At 41.9% G+C, this 15,291-nt stretch overlaps 3 protein-coding genes across 8 annotated transcripts in view; 1 reads left to right on the top strand and 2 right to left on the bottom strand.

Annotated features, from left to right (window-relative positions):
- LOC141428332 (uncharacterized) overlaps nucleotides 1-15,291 on the top strand; it is a 609,788-nt gene that overhangs the window by 396,211 nt on the left and 198,286 nt on the right. For all 6 annotated transcript variants that reach the window (XM_074088283.1, XM_074088284.1, XM_074088282.1 and 3 more), the window contains one exon: nucleotides 386-522. In XM_074088283.1, coding sequence (XP_073944384.1) covers nucleotides 386-522 — 137 coding nt within the window. The remainder of the gene's footprint in view (nucleotides 1-385; nucleotides 523-15,291) is intronic.
- On the bottom strand, nucleotides 8,119-9,830 carry LOC141427687 (uncharacterized). Its single transcript, XM_074087282.1, has 2 exons — nucleotides 8,507-9,830; nucleotides 8,119-8,328 (listed from the first exon to the last, which is right to left on the bottom strand). The coding sequence occupies exons 1-2, from the start codon at nucleotides 8,657-8,659 to the stop codon at nucleotides 8,119-8,121; spliced, it is 363 nt and encodes a 120-aa protein (XP_073943383.1). The 5' UTR covers nucleotides 8,660-9,830.
- On the bottom strand, nucleotides 9,903-12,592 carry LOC141428331 (uncharacterized). The gene is made up of 3 exons (XM_074088280.1): nucleotides 12,101-12,592; nucleotides 10,300-11,923; nucleotides 9,903-10,121 (listed from the first exon to the last, which is right to left on the bottom strand). Exons 2-3 carry the CDS (start codon nucleotides 10,450-10,452, stop codon nucleotides 9,918-9,920), a joined length of 357 nt encoding a protein of 118 aa, XP_073944381.1. The 5' UTR covers nucleotides 10,453-11,923; nucleotides 12,101-12,592; the 3' UTR covers nucleotides 9,903-9,917.

Here is a 15,291-nt window from a genome sequence, read left to right as displayed (position 1 = left end):
TTTCCGCTAGAGGCGCTGTCCGTGTTTTCATACAAATTGAGATTTTAACGCGAACGCGTATTTTGTGAACGGGAAAATACACTAAGCATACTTGAAGGGGCTTGAACCGTAATTTTCACGTGGGTCCAGTGTGGATTGGGAACTTCACACATCCCATTGAATTGCTTTGAAAGCTTTTCTTTCGTCGTATAACTCTTTGGAGATTTTAAATACAATTTCGCACACCAATTTTGAAAAAGTAAATGGTGCAAGATCCCTCCAATACAAACCAGTATGCTAATACAACTACCATCAAGATTAGAAGCCAGTTATTATTTGTAGTACAGTTGCTCCACGAAAACCGAAGATTGTGATGATGCTGATGGTGTTGTCTCTGTTGTTACAGCGCGAGGGAGCGGCGCGGAGCGATGCGGAGCGCGAGCGGCGCGCGCGCGGCGACTGGGAGGCGCGGGCGCGCGCCGCGGAGACCGACGCCGCCCGTCTCGCGGCCAAGCTGCACGCCGCGCAGCGGGAGATCTCAAGGTATGAAAGAGAGAGAGATGTTTGTTCTCTAATTTGTATGGACGTACGATTTTTTTAAACTAACCCCCTCGAGACTAACCCCCTATTTCACCATCCATTGATTAAATTTATTTGACGGATAAATGTGATGCCTTCTCTGTTTGTTTTGTTCAAATAGACGGAGACGGCTTCACATTTCGTCAGTTAAAATTAATCAATAGGTGGTGAAACAGGCACCCGAGCTGGTTCGGCGAGGATGAATAGACACGTCGAGGGGAAAATGGGTTTGATGCTAGAGTTTTACATTCTACTTTTCAGTTCGATTGAGAGGAAATTAAAATAGCAAGAGTGGAAACAATTTGTTCACTTACTAGATACCTTTTATTTATCATGCATTGCTATATAATTAATAAATTTTTAGTTTTATTGTTTTCTTTGGATTGATTTGATTGATTATTTGACTAATATAAATAAAAAAATATTCAAAACATATTATTATAAAGAAACTTTTTGTTTGTGGATGTTGGCACCTGGTTGGTTGCCTTGGTCTTAGATGACGATTTTACTTTATGCACTAGAGCAGTGGTTCCCAAAGTTGCCTATGCTACGATCCATTTAATAAAAGTTTACAATCTCGGGACCCGCCTCTAGGAAATTGAACCGTTACCAATATGATTAAAGGCCGGTTCGTGTGTCGTTCTACAGGCAGGGCCTACTCAATATTCGTTCGGGACCCACCTAGAGGATAAAAAGTCATTTTATTTCGTCTAGATCCAGCATAAATACGAAGCTCACGAGCATGAGAAGTGAAAATATCTTTTGAAAACCTTATCTACCCAATTCCCACAGGGTTCTCATACGTTAAGTAAGTTAGCAGCTCCAAGTAGCAACAGCACCGTTCTATTATAATTACTATCCGTACCCGGGACGGCATCGAAATGAATCGACGCCGTCTAAGCTCAAGAGATTCGAACCATTAAGTTGGTCAAATTGAGCTAGAGCTTAGTGCATTAGTCTACGAAGCAAATTGTGTTTAAAAACTTTTTTGGGTAAGGCTCACGAACGTTTTGCCCGCCTGTTCCAGTGTGTTATGAATATTGATGCATACGATAACTATTTGCATCAACTTCTGATACAAGTAGTTTCTCTTTGAAGTGAAGTATTCATCCTTATATTAGTAGAAACGGGCCATCGTTCGTATGCATCAATATTCATAACACACTGGAACGGGCGGGCAAAACGCTAGTGAGCCTTACCCTTCTACGTTTTGATTACAGTGAGAGAATATGAATGTTCCATTTCTAAAAAAATAGAGAATTCAAAATTAGATAATTTTTAGTATTCCACGAAGAAGTTGTAAATGAAATAAAACTAGCCTAAAAGAAAAAAAATTGAACATAAACTCGTGTTTCATTTCTCTGCTCGTTTGCCATCCAGCCGAATAAAAAAAAACGGTCTTATTTACCGAAGTATCACAATCAATGTTGTTAAATCGAAACACCGTAACAGGATTGCGGAGACCGTATTAATAAACGGGCTGTCCAATTAAAATATTGCCTTTTACAAACAATCGAGTGGCGTATTTCGAAAATCAACGCGAACGCGCGTATATTAGGTTCGTTAACGCTTGGTCCGTATGGTGCAACGCACTGGGCTTTTAAAATTCGCTTTTTTCTCGGTGTGTTACTAAAAAAGTTGTAAGTTTACATGTACATGCTAACTGTTAAGTTATTTATTGCAAAGTCGAATGTATTAAAAAATATTTTTGATAAATAGTAAAACAGTTTAGCTCCATGCATCTGCATCATACAGCATCAAATCCTCATGCCGTGACATTCAAATCGTCGTTTAATTAATTTTATGTAAAAAAACGCTACTTTCAAATACTCGTGCGTCTCAACTAACGTTAACGTAATCAATAGCGTTCGGCAACTTGCCGCGCGAATTGATGAAGCCTTTCCAATTTTGAATTTACGAATCGTCGCCTAACGGACGGTTATGGCCAGCGTTTAAATTAACGGCCAGTTAAAATCACAAACTACAATCGGCTTAATGGGTAGTTAGTAGGCTTAGATACCACGCAGTTAGATAACCGTTACAGAGGTAATTTAGATTGGTGGTGTCATTAATACGTACTACGAAACCCTCAGTAGGACGTAATTTTGTTGTTAGTATGAAATTATTCATCAAATTAATTTTACTAATAAGTTACGTTCAATTAGGTATAGGTAGTAATTAAATTAGTTAACCTTATCTAACGCTCTTGAGCCTACAAAGGAAAGAGAGTAAGAAAGAAAGATTTATTTGGTTCCACCTCAGTACCACCACCATACATTAAGGACTAAAATAAATAAATAAATAAATATCACGAGACAATTAACACCAATTGACCTAGTCCCAAAGTAAGCTTAGCAAAGCTTGTGTTATGGGTACTAAGCAACGGATAAATATAATTATATAGATATAGATACATACTTAAATACATATTAAACACCCAAGACCCGAGAACAAACATTCGTATTTTTCATACAAATATCTGCCCCGACACGGGAATCGAACCCGGGACCTCAAGCTTCGTAGTCAGGTTCTCTAACCACTAGGCCATCTGGTCGTCTAAAACACTAAAACTAATAATAAACACTAAGTTGCGTAGTGACAGGACAGGACACCAAAAAGGCCTCCACTCAGCATGTGCAAAAGTTCGTAAGTAGGTACAATTTATAGTGCCAGCATTCAAATTAATAGTAGATTGATAACCAAGGGTGGAAAGTGACCCATTTCACCCGAGATATTTCTAATAGTTCGAGGGGAAATGGGTAATTTCACCCGAGTTAGACACTACTTTTCATTTCGACTGTGAGGAAAGTAAAATACTAGCAAAAAAAATGAGGATAATAATAAATTGATTTTACTTATATCCAAGCTCCAACGGTACCTTTTCGACTGGCCACTTGCCACGGCCGACTATAAAAAAATTAATATATTATATACAAAACTGGAGGTCAAACGCTGAACGAAGAAGTTTGACCTTTATTACTTATTTATATATTCCATCTCTTTCTTAACCTAACTAAAGAAAGAGATGGAATATGTTCGTGACGTAATAAAGATCAAATTTCTTGTTTCAAACGTATGTTCGGCGTTCAACGTCCAGTGTTGTATATAAGGTCCTTGGTCACGACGTGCATCTAGATGGACATGCCGAAACGTGAAAAAAGTGTCATTGACGTGACTCAATTATCTCCGACTCCGAGGCTACTCGAAAAATTAAAAAAAAAAAACCTTTCACCCTAGAGATGAAAACGCAATTTTCCACCCGGCTATCTACCCATGAAATAGTAGATTGATAACCAAGGGTGGAAAGTGACTGATTTCACCCGAGATATTTCTGGCGCTCGAACGAAGAGAGAGCGCCAATAGGTCGAGGGGAAATGGATAGTTTCACCCGAGTTAGGCACTCTACTTTTCATTTCGACTGTGAGGAAAGTAAAATACCTACTACAAAAAAAAGAGAATAATAATAAATTGAATTCACTTATATTCAACCTCCAACGGTACCTTTTCGACCAGCAGGTCTACTACGAAACTCGAAGTTCGTATCGTACCGTCCCTCTCGCTCTCGTATTAAACAGAATAAGTGTAAGGGACCGCACGACACGAACTTCGAGTTTCGTAGTAGCCCTACTGGCCACTTTGCCACGGCCGAATATAAAAAAAATCGAGTTGGTCACGACGATCAAGGAGCTTATATACAAAACTGGAGGTTGAACGCCGAACAAAGAAGTTCGACGTTTATAACTTATTTATATATTCCATCTCTTTCTTTCACATTTCACGAATGACTTCCATCTCTTTCTTAACGTAACTAAAGAAAGAGATGGAATATGTTCGTGACGTAATAAAGATCAAATTTCTTGTTTCAAACGGATGTTCGGCGTTCAACCTCCAGTGTTGTATATAAGCTCCTTGGTCACGACGTACATCTAGATGGACATGCCGAAACGTGAAAAAAGTGTCATTGACGTGACTCAATTATCTTCGACTCCGTGGCTAATCGAAAAATTTAAAAAAATATACTTTCCACCCTAGAAACGAAAGCGCAATTTTCCACCCGGCTATCTACCCATGAAAATTAAACTTTCCAAACAGGAGAGATGAAAAAAAAAAATAAGGTGCATTATTTTCTATAAGCCCTGCAATGTAAGAAATATCCACATTAAACTTGACATTGGTTACCAGCTCATTCTGGCGTCACTTTATTTAGTCCATCATTCTGTTTTTTTTTTCACTCCCAACGGATCGATGAATATTTTTGTAAATATTTAATTTTCATTTGTTCAGACCATCATTCCGTCAGTCTGAGAGGGTTTCACAGATATTCTGTCAACGTTCTGACTAGAATGATATGATGGACTGAATTAATGCCACGTGAGCGTCTAACTGATGTATATGTATAATATAATAGATGGAAGCTTTCGACTTTTTTTCAATCACTAAGAGCTTACTGAAGTACTAGGTGTACCTATCTACTCGCCCTAGCGAAAAATCCCGCATATTGAATACAAGGAAGGGTCCTATTATGAAGTCTTAAACGGCTCGAAAAAAATGCGATTTCAATTCATCCCGGACCCCAGCAAATTGGGTCGAATCCATAACGGTCGCGCTGCCGTAAATCCCAAAGTTCGTATTTCGAACGAAGTTACGGCCCATCGACCAATCGGACGAGCGCTTATCGCCATCCAATGACACCGGCCCGATTACGGCGGGAGCCGTAAATTCGTAAATGGAACTCAACTTCGTTAATTACCGAACTGCTACGTTCGATATCGCGGATCGCTGCCGATTCTAATTCGAGAATCCAATTATGATTTTTGAATTTGGAATTTTGTTTCTTTCACACTAAATAAGTACAACGTTGTCTCTAGCCACTGGACGAAGATGAATACTCGTATATAGATTAGGATCTCGAACTCCAAAACAGAACGACGCAACCTAGCCGTATTTAGTAATACATAATATGGATATTATCCTACTAATCCTACTTATATTATAAATGGTGTGTGTGTGTGTGTGTGTGTGTGTGTGTGTGTGTGTGTGTGTGTGTGTGTGTGTGTGTGTATGTGTGTATATGTTTGTTACTCCTTCACGCAAAAACGGCTGGACGCATTTAAATGAAATTTGGTAAGTAGATAGATGGGCGTCCGGAATAACACATAGGCTACTTTTTATCCCGATATTCCCATGGGATAGGGATAAAATCCTAAAATTTCGACCGCTAGGTTTAGAGTCATTACATTTTTACAGTTGTTCTTAACACAACCGATAAATAAAGACCACGATCTCAATTTTGGGAATTCCCTGGAGATTTTTTCAAAATCCCGGAATTTCAATTGTAACTAACAAATCAAATAGTTTAAATAGTTTAAGCGTGCGAAGCCGCGGGTAAACTCTAGTATTGTTAATGCAAAAGTTTGTAACTGAGACTGAGAGAGTATATTTGTTACTCATAGTAAATTTGGTATGTAAGTAGCTGGACTTCTAGAATAAATAGGGATAAAACCTCGAAATTACAACCGTTGAGTTTAGAGTAGTGAAATTTGCGATGAATGTTTTTAATGCAACTAATGGAAAAATTGAACTTTGGCGCTTCTTCAAGGTAATCCGGTTTTCTGTCATCCATCCATCGTGTCCAAAACGCATCAGTCATCGCTTGCGCGGCCTTCCATGACTTGGGAGTAATCTGTTTGTCTGTGAACATACCAAACGGTGCTAGCCCATTTGACCTCCCAATTAAGAAGTGGTTGGGGGTCAGTGCCGCTTCTTCGAGGATGGGGTTCACCGGCGTCAGGGGCCTCGAATTGACTAAGTGCTCCGCTTCCAAGAGCAAGGAATGGAGTACCTCTTGAGGGGAAATTTCTCCTTCAGAGTGGCTCGTAGTGAGGTTTTTATGGAGCGCACCGAAATTTCCCACGTTCCACCCTGATTTGGAGCTCCAGGCGGTATTTTCTACCACTTAATAGTTTTGCCGTTGGCGAAATCTTGCAGCTGATCGTGGCTCGATTCAATTGCTTCAGCTATCTCGCGTTCAGCGCCCACCATGTTTGTACCATTATCACTTTACAGTACGGTCATTTACAGGTTCATCCGCCGCCGTCTCTTCTTCATGACCCGGCCTAGACAAGCAGCACTGGCTACGGCCACTACTCCGAATATGTCGGAGAAGCCCAGGGAAGGGGTTTGATACGGAGTATCCTTCTCCGGCCTTTTGGTCCGCGGGAGGTATTTTATTTCCCTCCTACCCTATGGAGGTGTTACCCTCCATCGAGAATTCCCCTATATATATGATTCTGACATCTTCAAAGGTTTGAACTTGAACGATGTATGCGGAGATGTTGACGGTGCGGGATCGTTGAGTAGAATGAAAATGGCAGGCCGCGCGCGTGGTTTTAAAGCCACGCGCTCGAGCGGTGCGCATGGGTACAGGCGAGAGGATGGGGGCGTGGCTTGTTGGCCAATAGGAAGGAAGGTTGGAAATAATGGGTAAATTGACAAAACAATTTATACATGAAATAACAATAAATCATCAAAACAACATAAATTCTTAATATAAAATAAATTAACAAAAACTCAACTACGACTCATTATTAAGAACATAAAATATGACAACTTACGAACTACGTGTATACAAAATAAACAATCTACTTAGGATAATTCTTATAACTATAGGAAAATTCTTATAACTACCTAGCTACTTTGTACAATGTCCCCCTCGTGTGCGAGCACATAACTGTGGAGTTATTACGATGAGACGAGTAGCTGGGCGGCGCATCAACCCCTACGTTGTTCGTACCTCTGTTATTCGAATCCGGCCGTCCTGGCCCGGGTAAACAGATGTGAATATGCCGCGGGGCCATGCTCCACGTGGCATAGTCTGATCCACGACTAGAACAACGGCCTCGAATTGACTAAGTGCACCGCTTCCAAGAGCAAGGTGTGGATGGAGTACCTCTTGAGGGGAAAATTTCTCCTTCAGAGTGGCTCGTAGTGAGGTTTTTATGGAGCGCACCGAAATTTCCCACGTTCCACCCTGATTTGGAGCTCCAGGCGGTATTTTCTACCACTTAATAGTTTTGCCGTTGGCGAAATCTTGCAGCTGATCGTGGCTCGATTCAATTGCTTCAGCTATCTCGCGTTCAGCGCCCACCATATTTGTACCATTATCACTTTACAGTACGGTCATTTACAGGTTCATCCGCCGCCGTCTCTTCTTCATGCCCCGGCCTAGACAAGCAGCACTGGCTACGGCCACTACTCCGAATATGTCGGAGAAGCCCAGGGCAGGGGTTTGATACGGAGTATCCTTCTCCGGCCTTTTGGTCCGCGGGAGGTATTTTATTTCCCTCCTACCCTATGGAGGTGTTACCCTCCATCGAGAATTCCCCTATCCGCCACCTGGGGACGCGTCCTCTAGGGAATCAGGCTACCCCGAGGATATATTTTTTAATAATTGTACATAAACACATGAAATTAAAATTTAACGAGAATATAAGAATAACTAATCTAAAATAACTTAAATAAATTAATATACATGTAATAAATAATTAATAATAAAAATAACTATATATAATACAAATTCAAATTAGTAAATGTTTCCTCCGCTTCAGATTCTGAATCTGAATCTGAACCCCTGGAGAGATGCGAGTCCTTGAACGCTGTAATACGAGCGTACTCTTCGTCCTCATCTGTGAAATGTTCATCTGAAGAAGATTCAAATGAACAGACAGAGTGAAGGTCTTCACTCCTTGACTCTAAGTCGATGTTGTCGTCCTAAAACAAAGAAAAAATTAAATAAGTGACTAATGGATACAATCCTGATTTGTGAGAGATAAAGAAGAGACGCGAATGCGCGATTTATCAAAATTTTACATTCTATGATTACCAACAGACAGTAAGTAGCGGCAGATAAATAATCACTAAAATTTTTATTTTCTAAAAGAAAACTTACAGAAACAGAGTCCACGTCGTCTATTGCGTCCTCCACGATCACAACGTCGTCATCTGAGGATTGGGTCGAAACTTGAACGACGTCCTCGATTTCTATCACCTCGACGATGTCCATTTCCATGATTTCCACAAACAATAAATCTGATTCTGACATCTTCAAAGGTTTGAACTTGAACGATGTATGCGGAGATGTTGACGGTGCGGGATCGTTGAGTAGAATGAAAATGGCAGGCCGCGCGCGTGGTTTTAAAGCCACGCGCTCGAGCGGTGCGCATGGGTACAGGCGAGAGGATGGGGGCGTGGCTTGTTGGCCAATAGGAAGGAAGGTAGGAAATAATGGGTAAATTGACAAAACAATTTATACATGAAATAACCATAAATCATCAAAACAACATAAATTCTTAATATAAAATAAATTAACAAAAACTCAACTACGACTCATTATTAAGAACATAAAATATGACAACTTACGAACTACGTGTATACAAAATAAACAATCTACTTAGGATAATTCTTATAACTATAGGAAAATTCTTATAACTACCTAGCTACTTTGTACAATGTCCCCCTCGTGTGCGAGCACATAATTGTGGAGTTATTACGATGAGACGAGTAGCTGGGCGGCGCATCAACCCCTACGTTGCTCGTACCTCTGTTATTCGAATCCGGCCGTCCGGGCCCGGGTAAACAGATGTGAATATGCCGCGGGGCCATGCTCCACGTGGCATAGTCTGATCCACGACTAGAACAACGGCCTCGAATTGACTAAGTGCACCGCTTCCAAGAGCAAGGTGTGGATGGAGTACCTCTTGAGGGGAAAATTTCTCCTTCAGAGTGGCTCGTAGTGAGGTTTTTATGGAGCGCACCGAAATTTCCCACGTTCCACCCTGATTTGGAGCTCCAGGCGGTATTTTCTACCACTTAATAGTTTTGCCGTTGGCGAAATCTTGCAGCTGATCGTGGCTCGATTCGATTGCTTCAGCTATCTCGCGTTCAGCGCCCACCATATTTGTACCATTATCACTTTACAGTACGGTCATTTACAGGTTCATCCGCCGCCGTCTCTTCTTCATGCCCCGGCCTAGACAAGCAGCACTGGCTACGGCCACTACCTACTCCGAATATGTCGGAGAAGCCCAGGGCAGGGGTTTGATACGGAGTAACCTTCTCCGGCCTTTTGGTCCGCGGGAGGTATTTTATTTCCCTCCTACCCTATGGAGGTGTTACCCTCCATCGAGAATTCCCCTATCCGCCACCTGGGGACGCGTCCTCTAGGGAATCAGGCTACCCCGAGGATATATTTTTTAATAATTGTACATAAACACATGAAATTAAAATTTAACGAGAATATAAGAATAACTAATCTAAAATAAATTAATATACATGTAATAAATAATTAATAATAAAAATAACTATATATAATACAAATTCAAATTAGTAAATGTTTCCTCCGCTTCAGATTCTGAATCTGAACCCCTGGAGAGATGCGAGTCCTTGAACGCTGTAATACGAGCGTACTCTTCGTCCTCATCTGTGAAATGTTCATCTGAAGAAGATTCAAATGAACAGACAGAGTGAAGGTCTTCACTCCTTGACTCTAAGTCGATGTTGTCGTCCTAAAACAAAGAAAAAATTAAATAAGTGACTAATGGATACAATCCTGATTTGTGAGAGATAAAGAAGAGACGCGAATGCGCGATTTATCAAAATTTTACATTCTATGATTACCAACAGACAGTAAGTAGCGGCAGATAAATAATCACTAAAATTTCTATTTTCTAAAAGAAAACTTACAGAAACAGAGTCCACGTCGTCCATTGCGTCCTCCACGATCACAACGTCGTCATCTGAGGACTGGGTCGAAACTTGAACGACGTCCTCGATTTCTATCACCTCGACGAAGTCCATTTCTATGATTTCCACAAACAATAAATCTGATTCTGACATCTTCAAAGGTTTGAACTTGAACGATGTATGCGGAGATGTTGACGGTGCGGGATCGTTGAGTAGAATGAAAATGGCAGGCCGCGCGCGTGGTTTTAAAGCCACGCGCTCGAGCGGTGCGCATGGGTACAGGCGAGAGGATGGGGGCGTGGCTTGTTGGCCAATAGGAAGGAAGGTAGGAAATAATGGGTAAATTGACAAAACAATTTATACATGAAATAACCATAAATCATCAAAACAACATAAATTCTTAATATAAAATAAATTAACAAAAACTCAACTACGACTCATTATTAAGAACATAAAATATGACAACTTACGAACTACGTGTATACAAAATAAACAATCTACTTAGGATAATTCTTATAACTATAGGAAAATTCTTATAACTACCTAGCTACTTTGTACAATGTCCCCCTCGTGTGCGAGCACATAACTGTGGAGTTATTACGATGAGACGAGTAGCTGGGCGGCGCATCAACCCCTACGTTGTTCGTACCTCTGTTATTCGAATCCGGCCGTCCTGGCCCGGGTAAACAGATGTGAATATGCCGCGGGGCCATGCTCCACGTGGCATAGTCTGATCCACGACTAGAACAACGGCCTCGAATTGACTAAGTGCACCGCTTCCAAGAGCAAGGTGTGGATGGAGTACCTCTTGAGGGGAAAATTTCTCCTTCAGAGTGGCTCGTAGTGAGGTTTTTATGGAGCGCACCGAAATTTCCCACGTTCCACCCTGATTTGGAGCTCCAGGCGGTATTTTCTACCACTTAATAGTTTTGCCGTTGGCGAAATCTTGCAGCTGATCGTGGCTCGATTCGATTGCTTCAGCTATCTCGCGTTCAGCGCCCACCATATTTGTACCATTATCACTTTACAGTACGGTCATTTACAGGTTCATCCGCCGCCGTCTCTTCTTCATGCCCCGGCCTAGACAAGCAGCACTGGCTACGGCCACTACCTACTCCGAATATGTCGGAGAAGCCCAGGGCAGGGGTTTGATACGGAGTAACCTTCTCCGGCCTTTTGGTCCGCGGGAGGTATTTTATTTCCCTCCTACCCTATGGAGGTGTTACCCTCCATCGAGAATTCCCCTATCCGCCACCTGGGGACGCGTCCTCTAGGGAATCAGGCTACCCCGAGGATATATTTTTTAATAATTGTACATAAACACATGAAATTAAAATTTAACGAGAATATAAGAATAACTAATCTAAAATAACTTAAATAAATTAATATACATGTAATAAATAATTAATAATAAAAATAACTATATATAATACAAATTCAAATTAGTAAATGTTTCCTCCGCTTCAGATTCTGAATCTGAACCCCTGGAGAGATGCGAGTCCTTGAACGCTGTAATACGAGCGTACTCTTCGTCCTCATCTGTGAAATGTTCATCTGAAGAAGATTCAAATGAACAGACAGAGTGAAGGTCTTCACTCCTTGACTCTAAGTCGATGTTGTCGTCCTAAAACAAAGAAAAATTAAATAAGTGACTAATGGATACAATCCTGATTTGTGAGAGATAAAGAAGAGACGCGAATGCGCGATTTATCAAAATTTTACATTCTATGATTACCAACAGACAGTAAGTAGCGGCAGATAAATAATCACTAAAATTTCTATTTTCTAAAAGAAAACTTACAGAAACAGAGTCCACGTCGTCCATTGCGTCCTCCACGATCACAACGTCGTCATCTGAGGACTGGGTCGAAACTTGAACGACGTCCTCGATTTCTATCACCTCGACGAAGTCCATTTCCATGATTTCCACAAACAATAAATCTGATTCTGACATCTTCAAAGGTTTGAACTTGAACGATGTATGCGGAGATGTTGACGGTGCGGGATCGTTGAGTAGAATGAAAATGGCAGGCCGCGCGCGTGGTTTTAAAGCCACGCGCTCGAGCGGTGCGCATGGGTACAGGCGAGAGGATGGGGGCGTGGCTTGTTGGCCAATAGGAAGGAAGGTAGGAAATAATGGGTAAATTGACAAAACAATTTATACATGAAATAACCATAAATCATCAAAACAACATAAATTCTTAATATAAAATAAATTAACAAAAACTCAACTACGACTCATTATTAAGAACATAAAATATGACAACTTACGAACTACGTGTATACAAAATAAACAATCTACTTAGGAAATTCTTATAACTACCTAGCTACTTTGTACAATGTCCCCCTCGTGTGCGAGCACATAACTGTGGAGTTATTACGATGAGACGAGTAGCTGGGCGGCGCATCAACCCCTACGTTGTTCGTACCTCTGTTATTCGAATCCGGCCGTCCGGGCCCGGGTAAACAGATGTGAATATGCGCGCGGGGCATGCTCCACGTGGCATAGTCTGATCCACGACTAGAACAACGGCCTCGAATTGACTAAGTGCACCGCTTCCAAGAGCAAGGTGTGGATGGAGTACCTCTTGAGGGGAAAATTTCTCCTTCAGAGTGGCTCGTAGTGAGGTTTTTATGGAGCGCACCGAAATTTCCCACGTTCCACCCTGATTTGGAGCTCCAGGCGGTATTTTCTACCACTTAATAGTTTTGCCGTTGGCGAAATCTTGCAGCTGATCGTGGCTCGATTCGCTTCAGCTATCTCGCGTTCAGCGCCCACCATATTTGTACCATTATCACTTTACAGTACGGTCATTTACAGGTTCATCCGCCGCCGTCTCTTCTTCATGCCCGCCCTAGACAAGCAGCACTGCTACGGCCACTACGGGACTAATACGGGCGAAGCCCAGGGCGGGGATGCGCGAGTAACCTTCTCCGGCCTTTTGGTCCGCGGGAGGTATTTTGGTCCGCGGAGGATGGTGTTACCCCCATCGAGAATTCCCCTATCCGAGGTGACCCTCTAGAATCAGGCTACCCCGAGGATATATTTTTTTGGGGCAGCAGCAGCTAAATCGTAACGGATTATAAGCCTAATCTTAAATACTTAACACATGAAGCCTCCAATCATCGAAATAACTGGAGGATGCAAGTCAAAGTGTGAGCCTTGCTTCGCCTCATCTGCACAAGGCTCATGGAGTGCTGAATAGAGCGCGTCATCGTCACTCAGCTCGAAGTCATCACGCCCTCAAATGAAATAAGTGATGGTCATCCTTGTATCGCCCGAGAACACAGGCGAATAGCAGTCCTGTGGCACAATCCAGCGACAGATGTAGCGCGCGGATGGCACACTAAAATTTCCATTTTCTACAAGGAACTGGCGCAGAGTTCCAAAAGGTCCATTGCGTTCTCACCACACGTCGTCATCGGTGGACGTCGACATCTTGTACACCAGCCGTTTCATACACGACGAAGTCCATTTCCATGATTTCCACAAACAATAAATCTGATTCTGACATCTTCAAAGGTTTGAACTTGAACGATGTATGCGGAGATGTTGACGGTGCGGGATCGTTGAGTAGAATGAAAATGGCAGGCCGCGCGCGTGGTTTTAAAGCCACGCGCTCGAGCGGTGCGCATGGGTACAGGCGAGAGGATGGGGGCGTGGCTTGTTGGCCAATAGGAAGGAAGGTAGGAAATAATGGGTAAATTGACAAAACAATTTATACATGAAATAACCATAAATCATCAAAACAACATAAATTCTTAATATAAAATAAATTAACAAAAACTCAACTACGACTCATTATTAAGAAACAAAAAATATGACAACTTACGAACTACGTGTATACAAAATAAAAATCTACTTAGGATAATTCTTATTAACTATAGGAAAATTCTTATAAACTACCTAGCTACTTTGTTTACAATGTCCCCCTCGTGTGCGAGCACATAACTGTGGAGTTATTACGATGAGACGAGTAGCTGGGCGGCGCATCAACCCCTACGTTGTTCGTACCTCTGTATTCGAATCCGGCCGTCCTGGCCCGGGTAAACAGATGTGAATATGCCGCGGCCATGCTCCACGTGCATAGTCTGATCCACGACTAGAACAACGGCCTCGAATTGACTAAGTGCACCGCTTCCAAGAGCAAGGTGTGGATGGAGTACCTCTTGAGGGAAAATTCTCCCTTCAGAGTGGCTCGTAGTGAGGTTTTATGGAGCGCACCGAAATTTTCCCACGTTCCACCCTGATTTGAGCTCCAGGCGGTATTTTCTACCACTTAATAGTTTTGCCGTTGGCGAAATCTTGCAGCTGATCGTGGCTCGATTCCGATTGCTTCAGCTATCTCGCGTTCAGCGCCCACCATATTTGTACCATTATCACTTTACAGTACGGTCATTTACAGGTTCATCCGCCGCCGTCTCTTCTTCATGCCCCGGCCTAGACAAGCAGCACGGCTACGGCCACTACCTACTCCGAATATGTCGGAGAAGCCCAGGGCAGGGGTTTGATACGGAGTAACCTTCTCCGCCTTTGGTCCGCGGGAGGTATTTTATTTCCCTCCTACCCTATGGAGGTGTTACCCTCCATCGAGAATCCCCTATCCGCCACCTGGGGACGCGTCCTCTAGGGAATCAGGCTACCCCGAGGATATATTTTTTAATAATTGTACATAAACACATGAAAATTAAAATTTAACGAGGATATAAGAATAACTAATCTAAAATAACTTAAATAAATTAATATACATGTAATAAATAATTAATAATAAAAATAACTATATATAATACAAATTCAAATTAGTAAATGTTTCCTCCGCTTCAGATTCTGAATCTGAACCCCTGGAGAGATGCGAGTCCTTGAACGCTGTAATACGAGCCGTACTCTTCGTCCCATTCTGTGAAATGTTCATCTGAAGAAGAGATTCAAATGAACAGACAGAGTGAAGGTCTTCACTCCTTGACTCTAATCGATGTTGTCGTCCTAAAACA

Source organism: Choristoneura fumiferana, chromosome 5 (genome assembly GCF_025370935.1).
Source record: "Choristoneura fumiferana chromosome 5, NRCan_CFum_1, whole genome shotgun sequence".
In the NCBI taxonomy this organism is placed as follows: domain Eukaryota; kingdom Metazoa; phylum Arthropoda; class Insecta; order Lepidoptera; family Tortricidae; genus Choristoneura; species Choristoneura fumiferana.
This window is presented reverse-complemented; position numbering and strand designations above follow the sequence as displayed.

Coding starts and splice junctions, on each gene's coding strand:
- LOC141427687 (XM_074087282.1), bottom strand. CDS start 8,659: ATGTCAGAATCAGATTTATTGTTTGTGGAAATCATGGAAATGGACATC. Junction 8,329..8,506: donor ACGACGTGGACTCTGTTTCT/GTAAGTTTTCTT, acceptor TCTTTGTTTTAG/GACGACAACATCGACTTAGA.
- LOC141428331 (XM_074088280.1), bottom strand. CDS start 10,452: ATGTCAGAATCAGATTTATTGTTTGTGGAAATCATAGAAATGGACTTC. Junction 10,122..10,299: donor ACGACGTGGACTCTGTTTCT/GTAAGTTTTCTT, acceptor TCTTTGTTTTAG/GACGACAACATCGACTTAGA.